The 20,827-nt window shown below is 38.8% G+C and overlaps 1 protein-coding gene across 6 annotated transcripts in view; it reads left to right on the top strand.

The window, feature by feature from the left end:
* Positions 1–20,827, top strand: part of CNTNAP2 (contactin associated protein 2) — a 1,014,729-nt gene that overhangs the window by 855,106 nt on the left and 138,796 nt on the right. For all 6 annotated transcript variants that reach the window (XM_062625371.1, XM_062625372.1, XM_062625373.1 and 3 more), the window contains one exon: positions 6,618–6,745. In XM_062625371.1, the coding sequence (XP_062481355.1) occupies positions 6,618–6,745 (128 nt within the window). The remainder of the gene's footprint in view (positions 1–6,617; positions 6,746–20,827) is intronic.

Genomic DNA, 20,827 nt, shown 5'->3' with positions numbered 1-20,827 from the left:
AAAATAGCTTTTGAATTTTGGCATATTTTGAGATCAAAGAATCGTAGTGGTTTGAAAATGCCAAATGAAATTTTTAACTAACTTTTTAAAGAAGTTTCTTTGAGTTATTTGCCCTTTCCAGTGCCAGTTTTTCTTGGCAGATTCCCATAGCATCCCATTTCAGATGTAGGTCCACAGGAGAACTTTCTTGTCTACTTCAGCTGAATCCCAAGTAATCTTATCTCCATAATCACCCAAAGAGGAAAGTACATCTCAATGCAAGATTCAGCATTACCCCCAAAGGAAATGCCACGTATATTTCCTGTCCTACTTAAAAAAAAATCTGAAGCTGAGACAATTGTTGATAGAGGCAAAGGTGCTGGAGATCAGTTACAGCATAGTAGGTTTTCTAGATTCTGTTCTTTAAATGTCTTGTTATAGAAATAACAAAAATCAACAGTCAAGTCAGAGGAGCTGCTGGACCCCAAAAAAATATCAGCCCTGGAAAGGAATACTAAAGAAATGAAGTTTGTGAGTGGAACTGCTCTGCTTGAAGGAGAAACCTTCAGTCTCCACTGTTCTGTTGGAAGGAGAATATAAGCAGATACTCAGAAGAGGCGAATTTTCCCCTGAAATTGATCTGTATAGTTCAAAAGGAAGCAGAACACAGTTTGCTATCTCTGTTATTCACCTTTTGCTGTGGTGGTTTAGTTTTTCACAGACTAAGTCAAGAAGTCCTTTCAGGTAAGAGCCCTCTAGGAGCAGCCTAAACTATCTCGGTCTCCATCCTGAGGGATTATTTAAATGGGATGCATTTCTCACCCATTTCTCAATGTATCTCTATCACACATGGCATCAGGAAGTGCTGTGATAGCAGTGGTGTATCTTCTGGACTTCAAGGTTCTTTCTGAGTTGCCAGAAGTTTCGCTGCCTCATCTCTTGCCAAGCAGGGAAAAGGGAAGAAATGGAGCAGGTTCCTGTCAACTTCTTAGCTCAGAAACTCTTACCAAACTGCTCGCATAAATTCCATGGTGATACGGTTTAACATCATATTAAATTATTCAGCTAAATCCCACATGCCTGATCATACTGAAAAGTGCTTCTTAGACAGTCTGCCTTTGGAAGATTCGTGGTATTTTAAGTCTTTTGGAAAAAAAAAAAAATCAAGGTTTTATTAACTTCCTTTAAAAGCAGGTATTTTATTAGCAAGTTTTTGATTTGTATACTTTATACCTTGCAAAGTATTAATTTTCTAATCACTATTAAAGCATATAATCCTCATAAGGATATTTATGATGATTCAAATTAACCTGCATTTCCTTAAGAGGGTTGGTGTTATAGGATTATAAGATTTGACAGGTGTCCGAAGGAGCAAACTTTTTTCCTCATTTAATTCCAAAATTTTTTCATCTTAAAGGTCAGGGGATGGATGGAGTGTGTGAAGTGAAAAAGGAAATCTTAAGTCTCAATCCCAGGAAAAATGTGTGAATTAAACGTGTCTTTGCATGGCTAATATGATTTCTTCTCCAAAGAAGGTTTGAAGTTCCTTAAATTAACCTGACTAAATACACATTACAGTGTTTCTTTTGTATAGTTCATTGTCATTGAGGGTATCTGAAATTTGTTCATTATTCTTCTTGTGGGACTAGTTATGAACATTATGCTTGTATAGTAAATTAGTCTAAAATAATTTAATCAATCTCGTATAATTTCTAAGCAAGGATTACTTATGCTTGCTACACCATCAGCCTCATGGGTTTGACGGAATTAGTCTTTACTAATCGAAGGCAAAGGATGGACATATTTATGTTAGTAATTTGGGTGCTGGGATCACTCAGTCTTTCGTTGTATCATTTAGATGGAGGTGAGAAGGTGAGCTCTTCTTGAGAGCTCTCAAAAACAAACATCCAGACTGCTTCCCTGTTTTACTTCACCATTTTCCACTGAAATGAACCTCTTACAACCCCTTTTTGCACCACACACCTAGCAGTTGTATTTGCATATAGGTTGTGATTACCCAAGCGAAATACCGGTTACGTCGTAGTGAAGTGCATGTTGCTGAAGGTTGGCACTCTTTCCTGTTTGTGTGCTAGATAAGCAGCTCAACTGCCTTAAGATCAGTCTTAATTTTAAGAGTTCAAACTTCTTTTGCTGTTAGGAATACGAGAACAACATACTTTGTAGGACTTCAGCCTGTCTAATGCCAGTGTGGGGAAAAAAAGTTGAATTATGACTCTCTGACTGTTTATACTATCCCATAAAGTAACGAGACTTTTTTCATAATACCCCTTGGCAGCCACAGTAAGGGAGAGTCATTAGCTCCAGTTTAATGTTTAAGGGTGGTATCTAAGGTGCGAAAGGGACCTGTAAAGAATCCCAGAGAACAGCAAATTCGAGTAGAAAAAAGTTTTCATCTTGGATTATATTGTTGGCAGTTTATAATTCCTTAGAAGCGCAGAGCTGTGGGAACAGGGTGAATCTAAAAGTATGACTTTTGTGCTCCATGGTATGTACATCACAGAAAGTTAACTAACTTTCATCAAATCCTTTCAAAAGTTAGCTAGTTCTGCTTTAATCCTAGCTTTTGTTTGCCCTTGTTTTAATCCTGTTAATTAGAACTTGCATATTTCCAAGAAACTCACTTCCAGATTGTTAAGGCTGCTGCCAAAATGGCATTGTTCATTAAATTCTCTGTATTACCAGCTCTTCTTAGCAGTTCAAATATAAATAAAATTCTTGCCAGTTATTTCTGGAAGAGAGAAAATGCTAATGCTCGGTACACCAATCCCCTTCACAATGTTTTTTACAGTCACATGCAGATACTAGCTGGACAAAACTGCTTTATACCTCTCTCAGATAGATCATGGAAATTCGGGGATTACAGTAAAGGTGCTTGCATACTAAAAATCTGAGTCTTCAGAGGGGTGGTCAGTTGAATACCTTTGAAATGGGAGCATGTGGGAGTTTTTATTCGTCAGACCACAGCTAACCATAGAATGGTTTAGGTCGGAAAGGACCTTAAGATCATCCAGTTCCAACCCCCTGCCATGGGTAGGGACACCTCACACTAAACCATGTCAGCCAAGGCTCTGTCCAACCTGGCCTTGAACACTGCGAGGGATGGAGCATTCACCACTTCTCTGGGCACCCTGTGCCAGGGCCTCACCACCCTCACAGGGAAGAACTTCTTCTTTATATCTAACCGGAACTTCCCCTATTGAAGTTGAAACCCATCACCTGTCCTATCACTACAGTCTCTGATGCTAAATAATATGTGTTTAACACTGCAGTTTCAATCCAGTAGGTTTTTTATTTGTATTCTCAAAACAATTCCTGTTCCTCAGCTCATGTAAGCATCTCTTTTAAAATCAACTCCATTCGTACCTGTGGTACATTCTTTATTTGTTTCCCTACAGGACTGGACTGGTAATTAAGGGATGTCTAAAGAAATTGGAGAAAATAAATCAATCCAGTAACAGAAGTCTGGTTGTATTAAATCATCATGTAAGCAAATTAATAGCAATACAGAATCTTATCATTACTTTGAATATCTCATTTGCTGATATATGCATACCACAGAATGCTTATAAAGAGTAAGTAGATGATCATAATCAAAACAATGATAAATCTTACACTAATATCTGCTGCTTTCATTCAAAGGGAGCCTGAAGCACTTTGCAGACTGTTATATGTAGGCAAAGAAATTAGAAATAGAAAATTACACTGAGATTTCATCAATATCTCCTGGTAATAATTACAGGATTTGATCAGATTCATTCATCTCCCATTTGGTTATTAATAGGAATATGACACACTCTGAATTCAATCTTTATTCTCTTAAGGGGATTTTCTTTGGTGAGGGAAAACTTCAGAGGTTTTCTCCACCCTCTTAATGTGCAAAGTCTTTAAATACCGGCAGGAACATTATCACTTGCAGGAATTGAGTGCTCCAGCTGTGATTATTTCTAAGTGTGTAGTACAAAGTCAAGCATTATATTCAGTCTTTGGTTTATAACTTTTTTGACTTTGTCAGCACCTATTGCTATGTCCAGAGGAACTACAAGTACCATAGAAAAGCATCACAAAGCCACACAGTGTCTTAAGTGTATATGTCTTTTTGGTGCACGTGTTGACCAAAAGCTATCTTTTTTGTTAAGAGCAAACAAACTATGCAGGATCTGCTGAAGAAAAGACAACTCCCTTTCCCTAACTCTTTGTCCAGTACTCCGAGCCCTCAAGAGCTTCTGTGCAGTTGAGAATGATGATGAGACAAGTAAGCAATTATCAGAAAATAAGGCTATTTCTGAACAGAACTCTTAACATTTAGTTTTATTGTCATGGCAACAGCCTTAAAGTGACCGTATCACTAAACACATAAGTCAGATATTAAAATTAGTAGAAACATGGTCAGTAAAGAGGAAGAAAAGTGTTACTGTTCCTTTTTATTTCCTTCAAAGGAGGTGAAAGCTATTGGTGACAGGAAAAGGGCAGCCCTTTGACATCCTTATTTGGAGCTGAAATATTAGCCCTTTTTGTGAGAGAGGAAGGGAAGAAGAGAAATGCCAATAGTTTTCTTTTTAATGGTCTTTGAAGAATTCTTTCTTTTCAACAGGCAGGTCCATCTTTAAAGCATTCTTTGAAAGAGTAACGATCGACAGAGAAAGCTAGTCTCAGAGGGAAATCTCAGAAAGAGTAAAGAGATGACCTACGTTTATCCTCTATTAGGATGGAGTGGGTCCCATGAATACAGGTCTTTAGCAGCAATGGAAGATTAGGTCTATATACATGGCTTTGTATTCACTCTTTCCTTCCTTAAAGGGAAAGTCCTTTAATCTTCCTTTTCGTATATCACCTGTCTCCAAATTGATGAATACAGTACCTTTGTAAAGGGCTTTGCAATCTGTGGATGAAAAGCAGTACGCTACAGCCTAGCACAATCTGCAGAAGCAGCCTGTGAGGGTTATTCCTCTCCATTTGTCTTCCTTCCTAGCGGTCCCCTGGTGCAGCCTCACCAATCCAGCACCTGGTATAGCTGTGTCCAACCAGAGAGGGTTAATGATCTCAGCAGTACAAAGGGCCCATGGAGAGAGGCAAGTGCTCTGAAGGGGAAGAACATGCAGATTCAGGAAAACAGTCATCTCCTATTTGAAAAACTCTAGTAATTAAATCTCTAATGACTCTCTTCATCACAGAGAGCAGACAAGAGTTCCAGTGATCTGTGATGGTTGTTTTCTTAATTACTTCAGTTGTGCTGCTTTTACAAAGAATGTTTTGCCAACAACCTCTTCAGAAGGACCCACTAAGGATGATGACTGGGGACACTACTGGAAAATACTACTGTGCTGCTGGAAAACTCCAAGCATTATTATACATTATGCAGATCCCTGCTGTGCTTCCCAGTTAGTTATTAGCAATATGAGTCAGGTCATGGAACCATCCAAACTAGAGATGAAAAAGACTTTCAGTTTCCTGAAATCCTTACGAGTTCCCAGTTACAGTCATATTGTGCTCTTCAGTAACTTTTCCAGATCCTAAATTCATTCCTCATCCTATGGTATTTTTGAACAAAGAAATTAATTTTTGGATCAAGAAGTTGCTTACTTTAGATACTTAACTGCATGCCAAGATACAGCTAAAAAGAAAGAGGAAAAAAAGATGGTTTAATTTTGCTTCCTCTTTCTTTTGTGTCAAAAAGCATATTCCTAACACTGTATGTGGTGCGTTTTTTCCTGTGTGGATATTTGTGGCCTTCCATGTGTTTATGTGAAAAAAGAGCCAAGCAAACAGTAAGAAAACAAAAAATAAACAAAAATGCACCTGAGAGATAAAGTATCTGATATATTTTGGTTTATTTTATTTGCTATTTGGAAGAAAGGGCACTCAACATGCCAGCTGCATTCAGCTTCTGAAATGATAAAGGATACGTGTTGTAACTGTTCTTAGTGATTTGACCTAGGCATGAAAAAGGCACCAGGTTACTGCATTTCACTGCAGGTGAAATGAGGAGCTTTTAGACATGACTATAATTTGAATTTTAGTGATCTTGCTAACTAAAGTGCGGTTTTAACTCTATACTCATGGTTAGATTCACAAGTTTAGAGCTTTTGGACTTAGTCATTTAGTAGTAGAAATGACAGGACTATGACAAGCCTTCCAGATAATCAGTTTTTTATTTCCCTCCTTTAATACTAAAAATGTTAAATATAAAAGAAGCACTTGGTATGCAGAGGTAAAATAACTGGCAGCAATTAGAGCAATAAAGATACACTTCTGGGAAGCATTAGGGTATCTTTCCCTCTCAGAAGACATCATCAGGAAGATCAACAGCAAGTTGTTAGCTACTAGCATGGATCTGGTCAGTTGGGAAAGCAGAGAGACCCACACAAGCCCAGCTGAGTCCAGGACTGGCCATGCTAATCGGCCTGTGTTCCTGGGTGACAGTAGCTGCTATCCATTTGTTTCCCAGTAAACAGACAGCATTATTGCTCGAACTGATGTTGTTTGAGGCGGGTAACACTGTACTGGTGTAACAGCTGCATACCTGCTCTCTTGGTGCTTAGTTCATTGAGCAGTAATAATGTTCAAGGAAATTATTTTCATCTATTTCACAGTTGCTTCCTTTTTTCTCTGTCATTCAGGAGAAAAGACACTGGGATGTTGTCATACAAAGAGCACCTACCAGTGAGTCAGATAGTGGTTGGAGACATTGACCGGCCTGGGTCTGAAGCCAAGGTATCTGTGGGTCCCGTGCGTTGTCAAGGAGATCGTAAGTTGACTGATTTTCATTCATTTACTCCTGCATAGAAAGCAAACTGAATTGTAAATTGGTGACATTTTAGACACCCTATGCAAATTCAGAGAAGTGTGTCCCTGAAGACACTTTATTCTGTGAAAACATACGTGATTTGAGAAATTTTGTCTATGAAGGTGCACCTAAAGTGGTTCATCTTTGCATTTGAAATACCAATATTTGTCTTTATTTTATAGTAAAGGTGGCAACTTCTAGTATTCAACTAAGTTTCTGGAGCTATAAGCAGTAATACATGTTGTCTAAGAATATTCCTCAACGTCTGTGCTTCTGCTGACTGCTATTGTCAGCGTCATTATCACTGATATGCCTATCACTGTAAATTGTGTTTATGGGATACACATAGTAGCATGGTGGCAAACCTTATTGCTGTAAACTCTCTTTAAAGGTGTATAAAATTTGACAGGATTGTTATCAAGTGTTAATCATATCTGGGCTAGATGTTTCCATGTGAAACACTGAGAGTTTTCTGTGGTAACCTCTGATGTCCAGGCTGAGCGCTGGTAGGAGGTGCATGTCCTCCAGTTTGATCAGCAAGTGGTAGAGTAAATCAGTATAATGGATAAATTTCCACTTCTCTCACACACACACACAAGTTGGGTTGCAATGAGGAGGATTGTATGCCTCCTTCAATCTCTGTGATATTTCAGAAGGTGAAATTCACCACCGAAGGGAGAGCAACTGCTTAAGGCCCTTTTAAAATCGCACTTGAAAACTTAAACTGTATGCAGTTGGCACACAAGTTAGATTTGTCCTCTGTATTTGAAGGACATTCTGTTACAAGAGCTGCAGTAACGAAAGGTTGCCTGATTTAATTTACAATAACTGGTGTTTTCATGGTCTGTAAAGAATACAAAATCCATCCTCAGATGCTGGTAAAAGAGTACTGTAAGTCAGTCTATGAGATTGCAGTGATGGGTGGGCATCGAACATTCAGGTTGAGCAACCTGGTTGTAAGCAGCGTCTAACATGGTATGGCAGGGATGAGTATGGTTTGTCCTTCCTCCTATGCTGCTTTGCAGCTACATGCTTCCCATCTGCGTGTTTCTAAGTACTTTACAAAGAAGGTCAGTAGAGTTATTCCTTCCTTAAGCTAAAGCAATTAATCCCAACTGAGAGGAAATCACACACTCAGAGTCATCCAGCAGGATGAGTGCGAAAGTTGTTTGGGTCCCAGTCTGGTGCCTCAAAACTCTAGGCCATTGCACAGTGATACAAGCAAATATGCTTAGCCTCATTTTCTGTTTGTGGTCTTTCTGGATTGTGCAAATGATTCCTCTTGATTTTGTTAATGAATCTGATGCCTAACGAGCAGAATCACCATCTCTGGAAGTGTTCCAAAACTGTGTTGATGCTTGAGTGGTGGCCTTGGCAGTCCTGGGGTAATGGTTGGACTTGATGATCTTAATGGCCTTTTCCAACCTTGTTGTTTCTATGATTCTGTGAAAAAAATATCGTGGGACGTTTGCAAACTTGCACGTCATCTATTTGGTGCTTGTTATTTATGGTGTTTGACTAATCACGGGTCAGTTTGTGTGTGTTTCTTTCTCAGCTGCGTTTAACAAATGTTTTGGTAAGAGGCCATTAAAATTGATGACTATGAAATAATGAATAGCATCTTTGTTGCACCTGTGTTCCACATATCCTAAATCTGAGTGCTGCTAGAAATATCAGCCTCTAAAGTGTGAACCATTTCTAAATATGAGTATAAATGAAACCTCATTTGAGCAGACAGGAGCCTTTATGAGAGTTGACTGAGTGACACAGCCATTTGGGAAACTGAACGGCTATATTCCAAGCATCCTGATTCATTGAATTTTTTTTTTTTTTAACTTCACGGATATGATTTATAGTTTAAAAAAAACCTTTGCCTATGAATAAATTTAAATTTACTTCCATGACCATATATTATTGTCAAAAACCTGTGTAAGTTTTCTCGTGGGAGATAATATAAACCCAGTCCTTGACAGTTAGTAAAAGCACCCATTTTATATTCCCAGTGCATTTACTAAGCATTCTCTTTCATGTTCTTTCTTGACCATATACAACGGCTGCTGTTCCCCAGACCAGAACTGTCTCACCATGGATTAGATCTTGTGGAAAACAAGGTTTCTGTGCTGGGGAAAATTCCCAAATTTCAAAATGTGCTTTTGTTCCAAAGGAAAGAAAGATCCAAAGTGATGAACTTGTGGAAAGGGATGTTGAAAAACAATTAATCCACATTGGATATATTGCATGCATCAAAGTCAGCATCATTAAAAGATGTTGACTCCCAACAGCACAGCAATTTCAGTTGCATGTATTTTGTATGTAGCTATTGTGTAATTTTTGAAGGTGGTAAACAAAATTCAGTTAGAGGTATAAAGACAGGCAAAGAAATAGAGATTATTGCTCTGGTTGGAAGGAAGGTAGAAAAGGTAAGAGTGCCTGAGCAGTCAGATAAAAATTTACCTATTTAGAAGGTTTTGTCGCTGCTGTTGAAGTCCTGTGACGGCTTCTCTCCTATTGCCCTGGGGGTTGTCCACTTCATGGACATACAACAGTATCAGCTCATAGTCTAGTGATACTTTGGAGCGTATGACGCGCCATATTCTCACATGAGAATTACAGTATAATTTGCCATGTACTTCATAGCTACCTCTGTGTAACATCTAGAGACACTGGTGGATCACCTAGGCCCAGTCACAACTGGACCTAAGGACTGCAGGAGTACAGCAGAGCTGCTGGCCTTTGCAGTCCATAAGAACAGACAGCTGAAAGCTTGCTATTTGAGGGCAAGGAGGATTAAAGAAGAAAAAGATACTTGTTTCATGCAGTTCCTTTCTTTCCATACCCGTCAAATTCAGAAAGAATCAATTCATCAATGAGAGCCACAACATAAACCATTCCTACACTATTGACCGACCAAAGTAAATCTGAAAATCATTCAACTCAGTGCCGTTTGCTTGACATGGACCAAGGAGCATCAGGAATGTGGTACACTCATTGCAGAATTGTAATTGCAGAAATCCCTAGATTCTTCTTTCAGAAATATGGATGTTCTTTTGGTCCCACAAAGGACAATTTCATTTCTCTATTCCACTGATTTATGACCTGATTAAGGCTGCTCTGGGCAAGCTTGGTTGGTGGCTGTTGCTGGGAATAAAACCCGAAAACTTGGCCATGCATGATTATCCATCTTTGTGTTCCAGAAGTACTTTTCATATTTAACTACACCTCACAAAGCACTGTTTGCATCCTGAAAAGTAGTCAGCCAAAAGGACCTTTACTAACCCTCTAAAGATTGCTTAAGCTGCCGTGTTATACCAGAATGAAGAAGACTCATCTGGTCATGGTGGCAAAAATCCCATAAATCTTGCCTGGAGCCTGTCTTGTACCTTGGATAAAATATCCAGGAAGCCCCTTTTTCTGTTTGCTATTTTAGTGATTTCTAAATCATTTATGATTTCTCTAAGTGATGACTTACCAGGAGACCAGACTTGTCCAATTTTATGGAGAGCAGGTGCATAACCAGGATATGAATTTGGTGGGGTTTGGGACATTGTATTGCATCCAAAGATCAAGCCAGGATTTTGAGCAAATGTCAAATCTACCCAGACTTAAAGCAAAGCTGTCCTTCCTGGACACTGCTGTGTGAGCATTGTATTTACAGAATGGCAAGGACAGTTTATCTGCAGATTCTCAAGATCCTCTAAGCTGAGCTGGAATTAAAAAGGGAAAACCAGTCCTGAAACTCAGTAGTAAAATTGGGTAAGGAAACTGCTCTTCTTTTTCTCAAGTGAATATATTCTTTGCAGGATCTAGAAAAGAGAGCCAGTGTAGAACCATTAATTAAACAGCTTTACTGTTCAAATATCTTTGATTAAAATCCCTTTAGAGACCTATTACAGTTGCACTAATACTAATATAATAGCACCTGTACTCCTCAGCCTTTGCTGCGTTTGACCTTGTCTGACCAATAGTAGAAAGACCTTGTCCAACTTTTCATGTTATTCCACTGTAATGCAGATGGGCATCTTAATTCTTCTCCCGTTACACAGTGACACAAGTACGTGGGGTTATTTTTCTGTGTAAGCTCAGCCTGAGATGGTAGATCAAGGCTGCAGAAATGGATGTGGTAATTTCTTCTCTAACCAAACTGAAGATCTTAGCTTACTGTGTTGGGGCTATTGCTACAGAGATTTCATCAATAATCATTTTGAATCAGAATCAATTTTGTGACTTTTGGCACCTTACCAAGACTTCCTCTTCATTCCCCTTAGGAAAATACTGGTTTTTTTTTCCATTTCTATATTTGTAGCCTGCTAAGAGTATCCTTTTCCCAAGGACTTCCAAGGATTTTTATTTGAGTCTGCTGTTTATAAGCCCAGAGGAGAACAGGCTGACTATTCTGCTGTAGATTTGCCTTTCTCCTTGAGTGTATTTTTCTTTTGTCCCATTTCTGCTATAATAAAGACAGAATTTAAGGGGGAGATGTTTTTTACACAGCTCAGATTTATGGATTTTCCATCTCCTCCAGTGTACGCTTTTTACCTTCCCAGTACAAGTTCGATTTCTGAGCCATGAATCATTTTCTGTGTTTTACTTCTAATATCTTTAATCTTCAAAATGTGGAGGAGGAAGCAGCTGCATTGACTGTGGTTCTTTCTAAGCCAAGTTTTCATTAAGACCAGTATCAGCACTGTTCATGTAGGATCTGCAGTGTCAGACCAAAAAGTCTCCTGACAGATGACAGAAATTCAGGAGCAAATCAAAACTCAGTTCTTCCATCAGTGCATTGATTTTGTTTGTGTGTGTGTGTGTGACAGTGTGTACTCCAAGGAAATATACCTTGAATACTTTTATTTAATGATTTTGACCATGGCTCATCATTCCTCCTTTCATGACTTGATGCTTGCTTTCTTTCAGTTCTAAATATCGCTTTTGGCTTGACTCTCATATTTCCTTGTAGAAAGTTCCAGTAGAGTTGGCTTATTTAATGACAGTGGTGGACGCAGGCATTTTTGGTGTCTCTGGGTTTGTATTAAAACACTGCCAGGGTCAGCTGGTATCCTTGGTAAGGTGTGGGTTTGTGTTCCTTAAGTGCTTGTTATGAAATATATGTACAGGTTGGTGACTCAGGATTGTGTCTTACCATGAAAATAGATCTACTGTTTCATATGCATGGTTAGTCCATTTCCATTGCATTCCAAACTGAGGACACTTTCAACATCTTGAACTGGGTTTTCCTGAGTTTCAGGAAAAAACAGCATTGCCTTACAGTGACGTTTTCAGTTACATATTAAATCTATGAGTAAGACCATTTCTCTAGTATGGTATGCAATGTATTGACTTGGTCAGACCAGCAGTGGTGTTACTGTTACATACATAGGTAAGGTAAGCTGGAAAGTATCCCAGAAAAAATTTCAGTAGAACCAATGTACTTCAACTGTATCTTAGATAACATTCCAGAAATATAGTGACTTGTTTTACAGGTTACTGGAAGTGAAAACTCTGTATTAAATGAAAATTAACATCAGTGATACCGTCCCCCCTGTCCCCCCCCCCCCCCCCCCCCCCCCCCCCCCCCGAAAAGAATATGGGTCAAACCTTGATCCATCTAAGAATTTAATGTTTTCCCCATGAACTGTAGCTGCCTTAGTAAACATAAAAATTTGTCTGCTGAATTTCTACATCTATTATCCCAGCATGTCTTTATGTCTTCCACTGGATTGTGTATTGTGCAATTCAAGTGGAATATAGATTGACCCAAAGAACATCAAGACATTGTGCTCGCTGTTTATCACAGTCATCCCAATGCTAGCAGCGAAACAGAAAAGAAGTTTCCTTTTCTTCTTTCGTAAAAGCAGCCTGACAACCAAGAAGTGCTATTTCAGACTCACTTGATTTTTTCAGTGGATTTTTGTTGAAGGTGATAAAATAACAGTATTCCCTTAGGATCTGAGTGGGGATAATACAGTTCAGCTCATCATATTGCTGTGATTATTCTTCATATGTGGTTGCTTTCCTCAGAGCAACTCAAGACAACAAAAAAAAATGACCCACTAGTTCATCTTCCTAAAACTTTCTGAGTAACCAAATCCTCTCTTTTACACTTGTTTAATATCTGTTTTAAATAACTTAATTTCCCATAGTTAGGTCTAGCTCTTTCTCTTCACCTTTAACCCTGTGTCATATGTCATAATTTGCTTTTATTGGTAAATTTAACTTGAATTTAGTTTAGTATTTATGCTGGAATACCGTCCTGCGGTGCCTTTCTGTTTGTAAGATAACTCTTCCTTTTCACATCTCCCAGGAAATCTGACTGTGGCCACTTGTCTCATACAGGTAGAAGCTATTTCTGGCCATGTGAATAACACTTTCCCTGTCCCAAAGGAGCTGGAAAACTTCTGTTGTTCACATGAATTTAGAGCATTTCTCTCTCACGCTGAAATATGCAGAGATTTAAAGGTGGGCATAGGATAGAGTATCTCCTCTCACAGCTTTTCTTAACACATGTTCTCATATGGTGGTACTTTTGTCCTCCTTTTTCATTTGCAACCAATTCTCAGGACTGTGATTACACTCAAAAATGGTCCCCTGTTGTCATAAGTCAAAAACCTTCAAATTTAACCTATACTGTACTGTTATGCAAGTTTTCATCAAGATAAACTCTAGCTTAGATGATCCATGGTGGACAGTACTAAAATGAGAACTAATGTCTCTGGAATTGCAGATTAGCTTGGAATTGTCTTGCGGTTGCTGTGAACAGCATTTCAATATGTATGGCTGGAATTACTTAAATCCCAAAAAATACTTTCTTCCATCATGTTAATACTGAATCTGAGATAGTCGTTCTAGATCCTTTTTTCCTACTCCTTTGTGTTTGTACAACAGGAGACGTTTCAGCCTAGTAAACTGGGAGGAAATAGTCTCTAGACCACAGGAAGGTTCATTGAGTGAGAACTCTTTCTATGAACCATCCTGAATGTAAGGCTCCCCTTCTACAGTCTCAGTAACCCAACAAGGAGTTGGTAAGATTAATAATTTCTGTGTTTATGCACTCATTATAAGCCATAAAATTCTCTTTCAAAACTTTGCATACAAGTGTATTCGTGGAATAAACACTTGCAAAGTGACCCAGTTTTACCATAAATCATATTGACTCATGGGTCCTATCTGAATATTCTCTAACGTATCCCACTCTCTGCCAGGTTTTGTCTTGTGCTTTCTGAAAGCAAACCCTACCCTTGAGTACTACTCACCTCACAGAGCAGAAAGAAGTACACATCACATAGCATTTAACCATCATCCTAGAAGGACATGTCTTTTTATATGTGACTGAAGCAGCAGGATGCCTGCTGCTTATACAAGAGAATAAAAGAAAAGTGGAGCTAATAATACAGTTTTGGCATACTGGGACACCCAGTGCCCCATATAGGTTGTGCAGTGCAAGCCATATGCAAGCTGATAGAAAGAAAACCTTCATATGGGACTGATCTTGTTAGAACATGTAGAAGAGAGATTCTTTTCTCAGTAAGCATAAACTTTTGGTGTGTTTGACCCCTTCTTTTAATCATTTTCAGGCTTTACCAAGATCTGATAGTGTATGTGTGTTTGGTTCAGAAGAATCAGACTTGTACCACTTTTGCCCATACCTTGTGGTGTATGGAAGTATTACTGTCATCTAGTGTGTATTTTCATTATGAATACAGTTTACATTGCTGGAGAGTTTTCCTTAAGGACAAGCAAGCAGTATGATGACAGTATCTCTTTTGAGTATACACATTTGCTATATACTTTCCTGCCAGTCACTTTTTCTGTGCACTCTTTATGGTCTTTTAAAATTAAAGTCTCTCCTGTTTTGCACATACATTGAATTTATATACAAGGAATAGCAGAGTTCCACAATTTACATCTCCATACTTTCCAGATTCCTCATGAAATGGAAGCCGGACAGCGGCAGAGACATTTTACCTGGTTTAAGATTGCCTACAATTAATTAACTCTCACATGCATTCAGTTCTGCCTAACTGTGTGTGTTGGTATAAACTACAGAAGGCAGTGCATTCGAATTTCAAAGAGCTAATAAATTTGACTCTCTTTATGTATTTGCTGAAGTAATGAAAACATATGGCAATCAATGCCCTTGATCAATTCTCCAGCCGGTCATAAAAGAAAAAAATGGTGAGACTCCATAGGGGAGTTATGAGCTTTATGTTTCAGAGATACAGAATTCAAATGCAATTAAGAGCTAATTTTATTCAAATTCCCTTCATCATTATGATTATATTACAGGTTAATCTCATCTTCTTTAACACAAAAAAGAAGTATCTGAAGCATTTCATGTAAAGTATTGTCTCTAAACTCCTAGGGAATTTAAGCAAAGAGTCGTTAGTCTGATAGATGACATACAGGAGCTGTTCGTATTAAACTCAAATCCGTTAAAGTTATGCTTTAATTATGATTCGAGCATTTTACCATCGATGTGATTGTAATGCATATTAACATCTTACCACTTAACCAGAGTAAGTATCTTACCTATAGCCTAGTAAGTAAAGCAGTTGTGCAGAGTGCAAAATCTAAGAATGTGAAGATGAAATAATTCCCATGGCATATAGAGAAGTGATGAGAAGATGTCAGTGAAGCAATAAGGAAGTAGGAGAACCTGAGACTAAACTGGGGGATGGTAAGTTGCTGGAATCCTGTCAATTACATGCACAAATTTATGGTCACCTTTAAATTTCACCCCATAAGACTGAATAATCTCAGAAGTGAGGTATAAAATGGAGGAAATTATGTATATCCAATTTTCAGGTGAAACTCTTTCTCACTTTAATACTTCTGTCTTGCATATTCCTGCAGCACTGACTGACATTTAAAGAGCAGAAAGAACAGAAAAAGGCAAAAAATGATTGAAGGTGAGGTAGAGTGAGGTCAGTCTTGTTCATGGCTATGTGTAAGTTATGCAAATTCAGTCTCATTTAGACATAGATAAATGAATGGTAGCAGGATGGAGGATATGCAGTTGTAAAGGAGCTCATCTAACCTCGCAGCACCCAACACTGCCACGCAGCACAGAGTAGCTCGGTAAGACTAAGAAATGCTCTATCACCAATAAAGAAGAAACTGGGGACCCCTCAATGCTTGTTAAAGTTGCACCATTGATCTCTGTGCTAGGGAACCAACCTAACTCTAATTATGTCTTAATACAAGATTTTAAAATAGCTGACCTTTTTCTGTCTAATGGCTGAATGAAAAGGAAGGTCAAGTATGTATTCCACAATCACAGCTGCACTTCATAATGATTTCTCATCCCACAGGCTCCTTTCCTCATCCTGGAATTGTGGAGCTGAATTCTGACAGCTACCATTCAAAACACTCCCCTCATCAAGTCCTGTTACATGTATGCAGAGTATTGGGTGTGTATATCACATCCCACTCAGTGCTTACCAGGGTTTTCTAAGGAATGGATCCTGATCCTTCTCTCAAAGAAGCAGCAGGTCATTCTAGATTTTTATGGATCTCTGTGATGTGGTCCCCAAAGGAACAGCTTTAGTACCTATTTAACAAAGGGTTGCAAAGTTGTGTATTTTTGGCAAGTGATTAGAAGTCAGAAAGGGAATGTAACAATAGCTTGGGAGAAATAGAATAGATACGACGTGAAGAAATAACCCCCTATTTCTTTGATCTGTTTTTTAACCTTTTTTTCCTGACTTTTGTCTTCTGTGGAGAAAATGGAAATGTGGGAGGAAAAGGACTAGAAAACTGTAAGAGAAATATGAATAATTGCCTACTTCCTCCCTTTTCCATTGATGGTGCCATGGTGTGAACCTCCACTGTTAAATTTCTGGGTCTGAATATGCTGCGCTCCAAATTAAAGTAACAACTTGCGAAGTGCCATAAATTCAATATTTAGAGAGCAGTTTTCAGTGGAAGGGTTGCAATTCCCCTTCATTCTTCCTCTTTTATGAGGTGCCTGCTTGGTTCTTAAAGGCAAAAAAAGAAGAAATTTGAAAATGCTGATAATTTTAATCAAGGTTTTAACTTTGAATCATCTCAGAGAGAATTAAAAGGTGATGAGTGGAAAATCCTTTACTTTACAAAATTGTCTTTTTTTCTTTTTCTTGTTAAAGCAATTCCAGGCAGTTCTATCCATTTACTGTTAGGAGCTTACAGTAATCTGTACTTGGAAAGTCTTAGCTAAGCTCGCAGAATCATGAAGCTTACAGCTTTACAATATTAAGCAGCAAATTCTAGCATTTTTAAATGCCTGTGTTTCAGCTCTCATTTCTGAAGAATCATCTGCACATCTGATTTGGTCTGATTCAGAGGAGCAGGATTATTCATGAGAACAGCTTTCAAGGAAGCAGTTAGGGAAGGGAAGGCAATAGTGATTTAGGGTTTCAAAACCTTCTTTTCAGCCTTGTCTTCCACTAATCCATTATCAACTTGCACACTGTATCTATATTATTTACCCTTGATTTCTTGAACTCCTGCAGGTGGAAAACTTTTGCCTTATCACTGCAAATAGTTCTGCTTTTTAAACCTGAGGAACTAAGTCAGTGTAACTCTGTTAGCAATGGAACACAGTTCGTATACCTGTGCCCCATTCACTTGGCTGTCATTTATTTTAGATTTGCTATGATAAGGTCAAATTTAGAACAATTTATTGTTATGAACAGTTATTGTGTCTTCGTATTCCAGGTACAGGCAGAAGTAAACCTGATCCATAGTTGGCAGGATATCTTCCAGGAAAGTTAAACTGCTTCCAGAAACATGGTAGAGAAGGGATTTTCCCCATAAATGTGTATTATTTCCCATCATAAGAGGAGAGAAAATTCACAAAATCACTTGCCATACCAACACTGAAAACCATAAGTTATTTGAAATGGACCACATTGGTTGTCAGCCCAATTCCCATTGTTGGAAGGACATCCTAGTGACTTCGGCTTTTATCTTTTTACAGAAGAGCCTTTTCACCATTGTTTAATTATATTTCCTAAGTAAATAGGGTTTGAACTGAAAAAGGTTTTTAAGTGTCCAAATTAGAGTATAGTTTTCAACACAATCAAGTCAGTGTAGTTGCATTCCACGAGCAGGTTCAAGAACCTTTCAGATGCTTCAGGGTTATGTAGCAATGACAAGTTTTGTTAGAAAATATGTAAATAAATTAGATATTTGCTTCCTGGGAGGCACACTCATTCTTTCCTTTCTTTCAACCCAAGGTGATTTCCTGTACTGTGATAGAGAATTGTGAGCTTTCACCTTTGTGAACTAAAGTATAAACATTCTTGTAGTAGCTTCAGTCTTGCTTAAATTATAATGTGATTAAGTGATAATCTTCCCATCTGTATTCTGAAGTTTATCTCTGTGTATCATCATGCACAGAGAGCTCTCTCCTGTTCTCTCTACACATGCTGTATTTCAGGTGGCTAATCTGATTGTTCTCTGTAATATCATAAGGTAACTTTGGGGTCCCATAAGGACAGTCAGTTATTAAATAAAAGTTATTATCATACAGTGCATTGCAGCTATCCCAGGCTCACAAAACCAAATGAAATTAAGATCCTTAAAGCAATAGTCAGGATTTGAGAAAAACTGAAACCAGCATCTGAAGCTGTAAAGTCAACAGATAGGTGTGTTAGCAACCTGTTAACTTCCCGTGGTAACAAGAAATGGTGTTCGCTGAGGTTCTGCTTTAATCCATGCACTGTTTGAGCCTTTAAATGATAAAAATGCATAGACTTTCATTATTGCAGATCTTTCTCTTTTTAGCCCTTTGTTGATAAAAACCCTTTTGCATTGTACTGAAAACATTTTCTAAAGGGGGGTGGAAGGAGGTGGACTGCCAGTTGTTCAAAGAGGATATAGAGAAACCAACAGTATCAGACATGACAGTAAAGCAGTATTTCAAAAGCAGAAAGTATGCCAGCTTCCAGTCAGAAAATCTGTTGGACAGTGACACAGAAAAAAGGCACAACATTTGATTCTGTTGTTGCAAATTGCTTTCTGTCTTTCTTACCATCCAGATTGAGACAATACGTTCCTAAAGATCATGAAATGTGAGATATTTTGGTATTGGTTCTGAGCTCTGCTGGAAGACTAGGGCTTACAATTATAGGTTAATTTAGGTTAGAAGGAACCTGTGGTGGCCATTCAGTCCAGTCTCCTGCTCAAAGCAGGATTAACTTCAAGCCCAAATCAGGATGCTTAGGGCCTTTTCTATTAATTTTATGCAAATTTATGAAGAAGCTTCTGCTGTTGCTCTGGACAACCTGTTCCAGTGCTTAACCCTAACAGGTTACTACTACTGATGCTGTAGTCCAACTGTCGTGGTTTAAACCCAGTCAGGTAATTCGTTCGCTCACTTCCCCCCCTTTTCTTGCCCTCCCCCTGCTCTCGGAGGGACGGAGAGGAGAATCGAAAAGAATGCAACTCCCACGGGTTGAGATAAGTACACTTTAGTAACTAAGGTATAACACAAATCACTACTGCTACCACCAATGATAATAATGATAAAGGAAATAACAAGGGAAGAGAATACATCATCTCACCACCAGCCGACCGATAACTCGCCCCCCAGGCCCAACCAAGCTCCGTACCTCCTCCAACCCTGCAGTCTCCCAGCCCTTCCGGCTAACTCCCAGTTACATCCTGGGCATGACGTGCTGTGGTATGGAATACTTCTTTGGTCAGTTTGGGTCAGGTGTCCTGTCTCTGCTTCCTCCCAACTTCCCCTCCTCCCTGGCAGAGCATGAGGCTCACAAAGTCCTTGGCCAAACCAAAACATCGCTATCAGCTCTGTTCCCGAGCTGAAAGTCAAAACACTGCACTGCACCAGCTACCAAGAAGGAGAAAAATGACTGCTACTGCTGAACCCAGGACACCAACCTACACAGATGTCTTTCCGCACATGACACTTCTCTTTGACCACTGCCAACCACATAGCCAAGCAGCTGAAATTCTTCAGCATTATTCATTTGTGCCTGTCTAGCAATCACAAATCTATGGTGTCCAAAGGAATGGAGTATCAACACAAAAATAACCCCATTCCTTCCTGATCCTCAGTAATGTAGAAGCAATAGAATGTATATTGTAAACAGTAATCCAATCTCTTTTCCACCTCTTGTGGACATCCTAACAGACCAGAGGCCATATGTATCAGGAACTGCACTGCCTATCTCCATCAGTTCTCCTGAAATTACTTCCATAAAGTCAGCAAAATCCCATCATGTAAGTCTCCTGTCTGCAACAGTATTTCAGTGTGTCACTCCACAGGTAGATAGAAAAAACCTTTCGGTTTGCAATCAACGCAAATTTGTGTCTAACCTATATCCTTTTAAGGATAACAAAGAAGTGGCATCTTGTCTCCTCTCAATGTTTTATCTAAACTAACCTAGACAAACTCTTCTTTTTTATCTTTTTTTTTGTAAAATGTGTTCCTTTTACTAATCATCTTGATTGACTTTCCCAAGTACCAGATTCATTCATGTATAGAAATCTGACCATAGCCCTTCATTCCATTCAGCTTACTCAGATGCTAAATCATCTGCTACTACTTGGCCAAAGTTTGAAATGACCTGAAGACCATCTCAAACATTTCCATTCCTTTGTAATTAGACACAGAGCTACTGCTAGGGATCCAGCAAATACTTTTTTATGTTGAAAGAAAACATAACATGTAAGGTTATCAGCCTCAATTCATATCAGCTTTATTCTGGGCTCCAGAGATTGTGAATTCTCCTGTGTTGAATACACATTGCTAGGAAGAATGATTAGGCTAGACCTTTCCCTTGAGATCTTCAGAAAAACGGTGGTTTACTTTGTAGTTTTCTCTCTCCACCTTGTTCCTCGTCCCCCCTCTCCTAATTGTACTCACCGTCTTGAAGAGACTTAGGCAAGTAAACATCATCACTTGCCGCAGAAAGCAAGCCTGGGGCCCTCCACATCTCTTCCTTTTTATTTACACATGAAGAGTCAGTGGTTAGTAGTGACTGAGCTATGATCACGGAGCTTCCTGAAATTAAATTCATTAGTAAAACAAGAAACATTCCAGAC

Source organism: Pezoporus occidentalis, unplaced genomic scaffold (genome assembly GCF_034315485.1).
Source record: "Pezoporus occidentalis ecotype Australia unplaced genomic scaffold, CSIRO_AGI_Poc_V1 ctg28, whole genome shotgun sequence".
Lineage (NCBI taxonomy): Eukaryota > Metazoa > Chordata > Aves > Psittaciformes > Psittacidae > Pezoporus > Pezoporus occidentalis.
The sequence above is the reverse complement of the archived record's forward strand: the minus strand, read 5'-3'. Positions and strand labels throughout refer to the sequence as shown.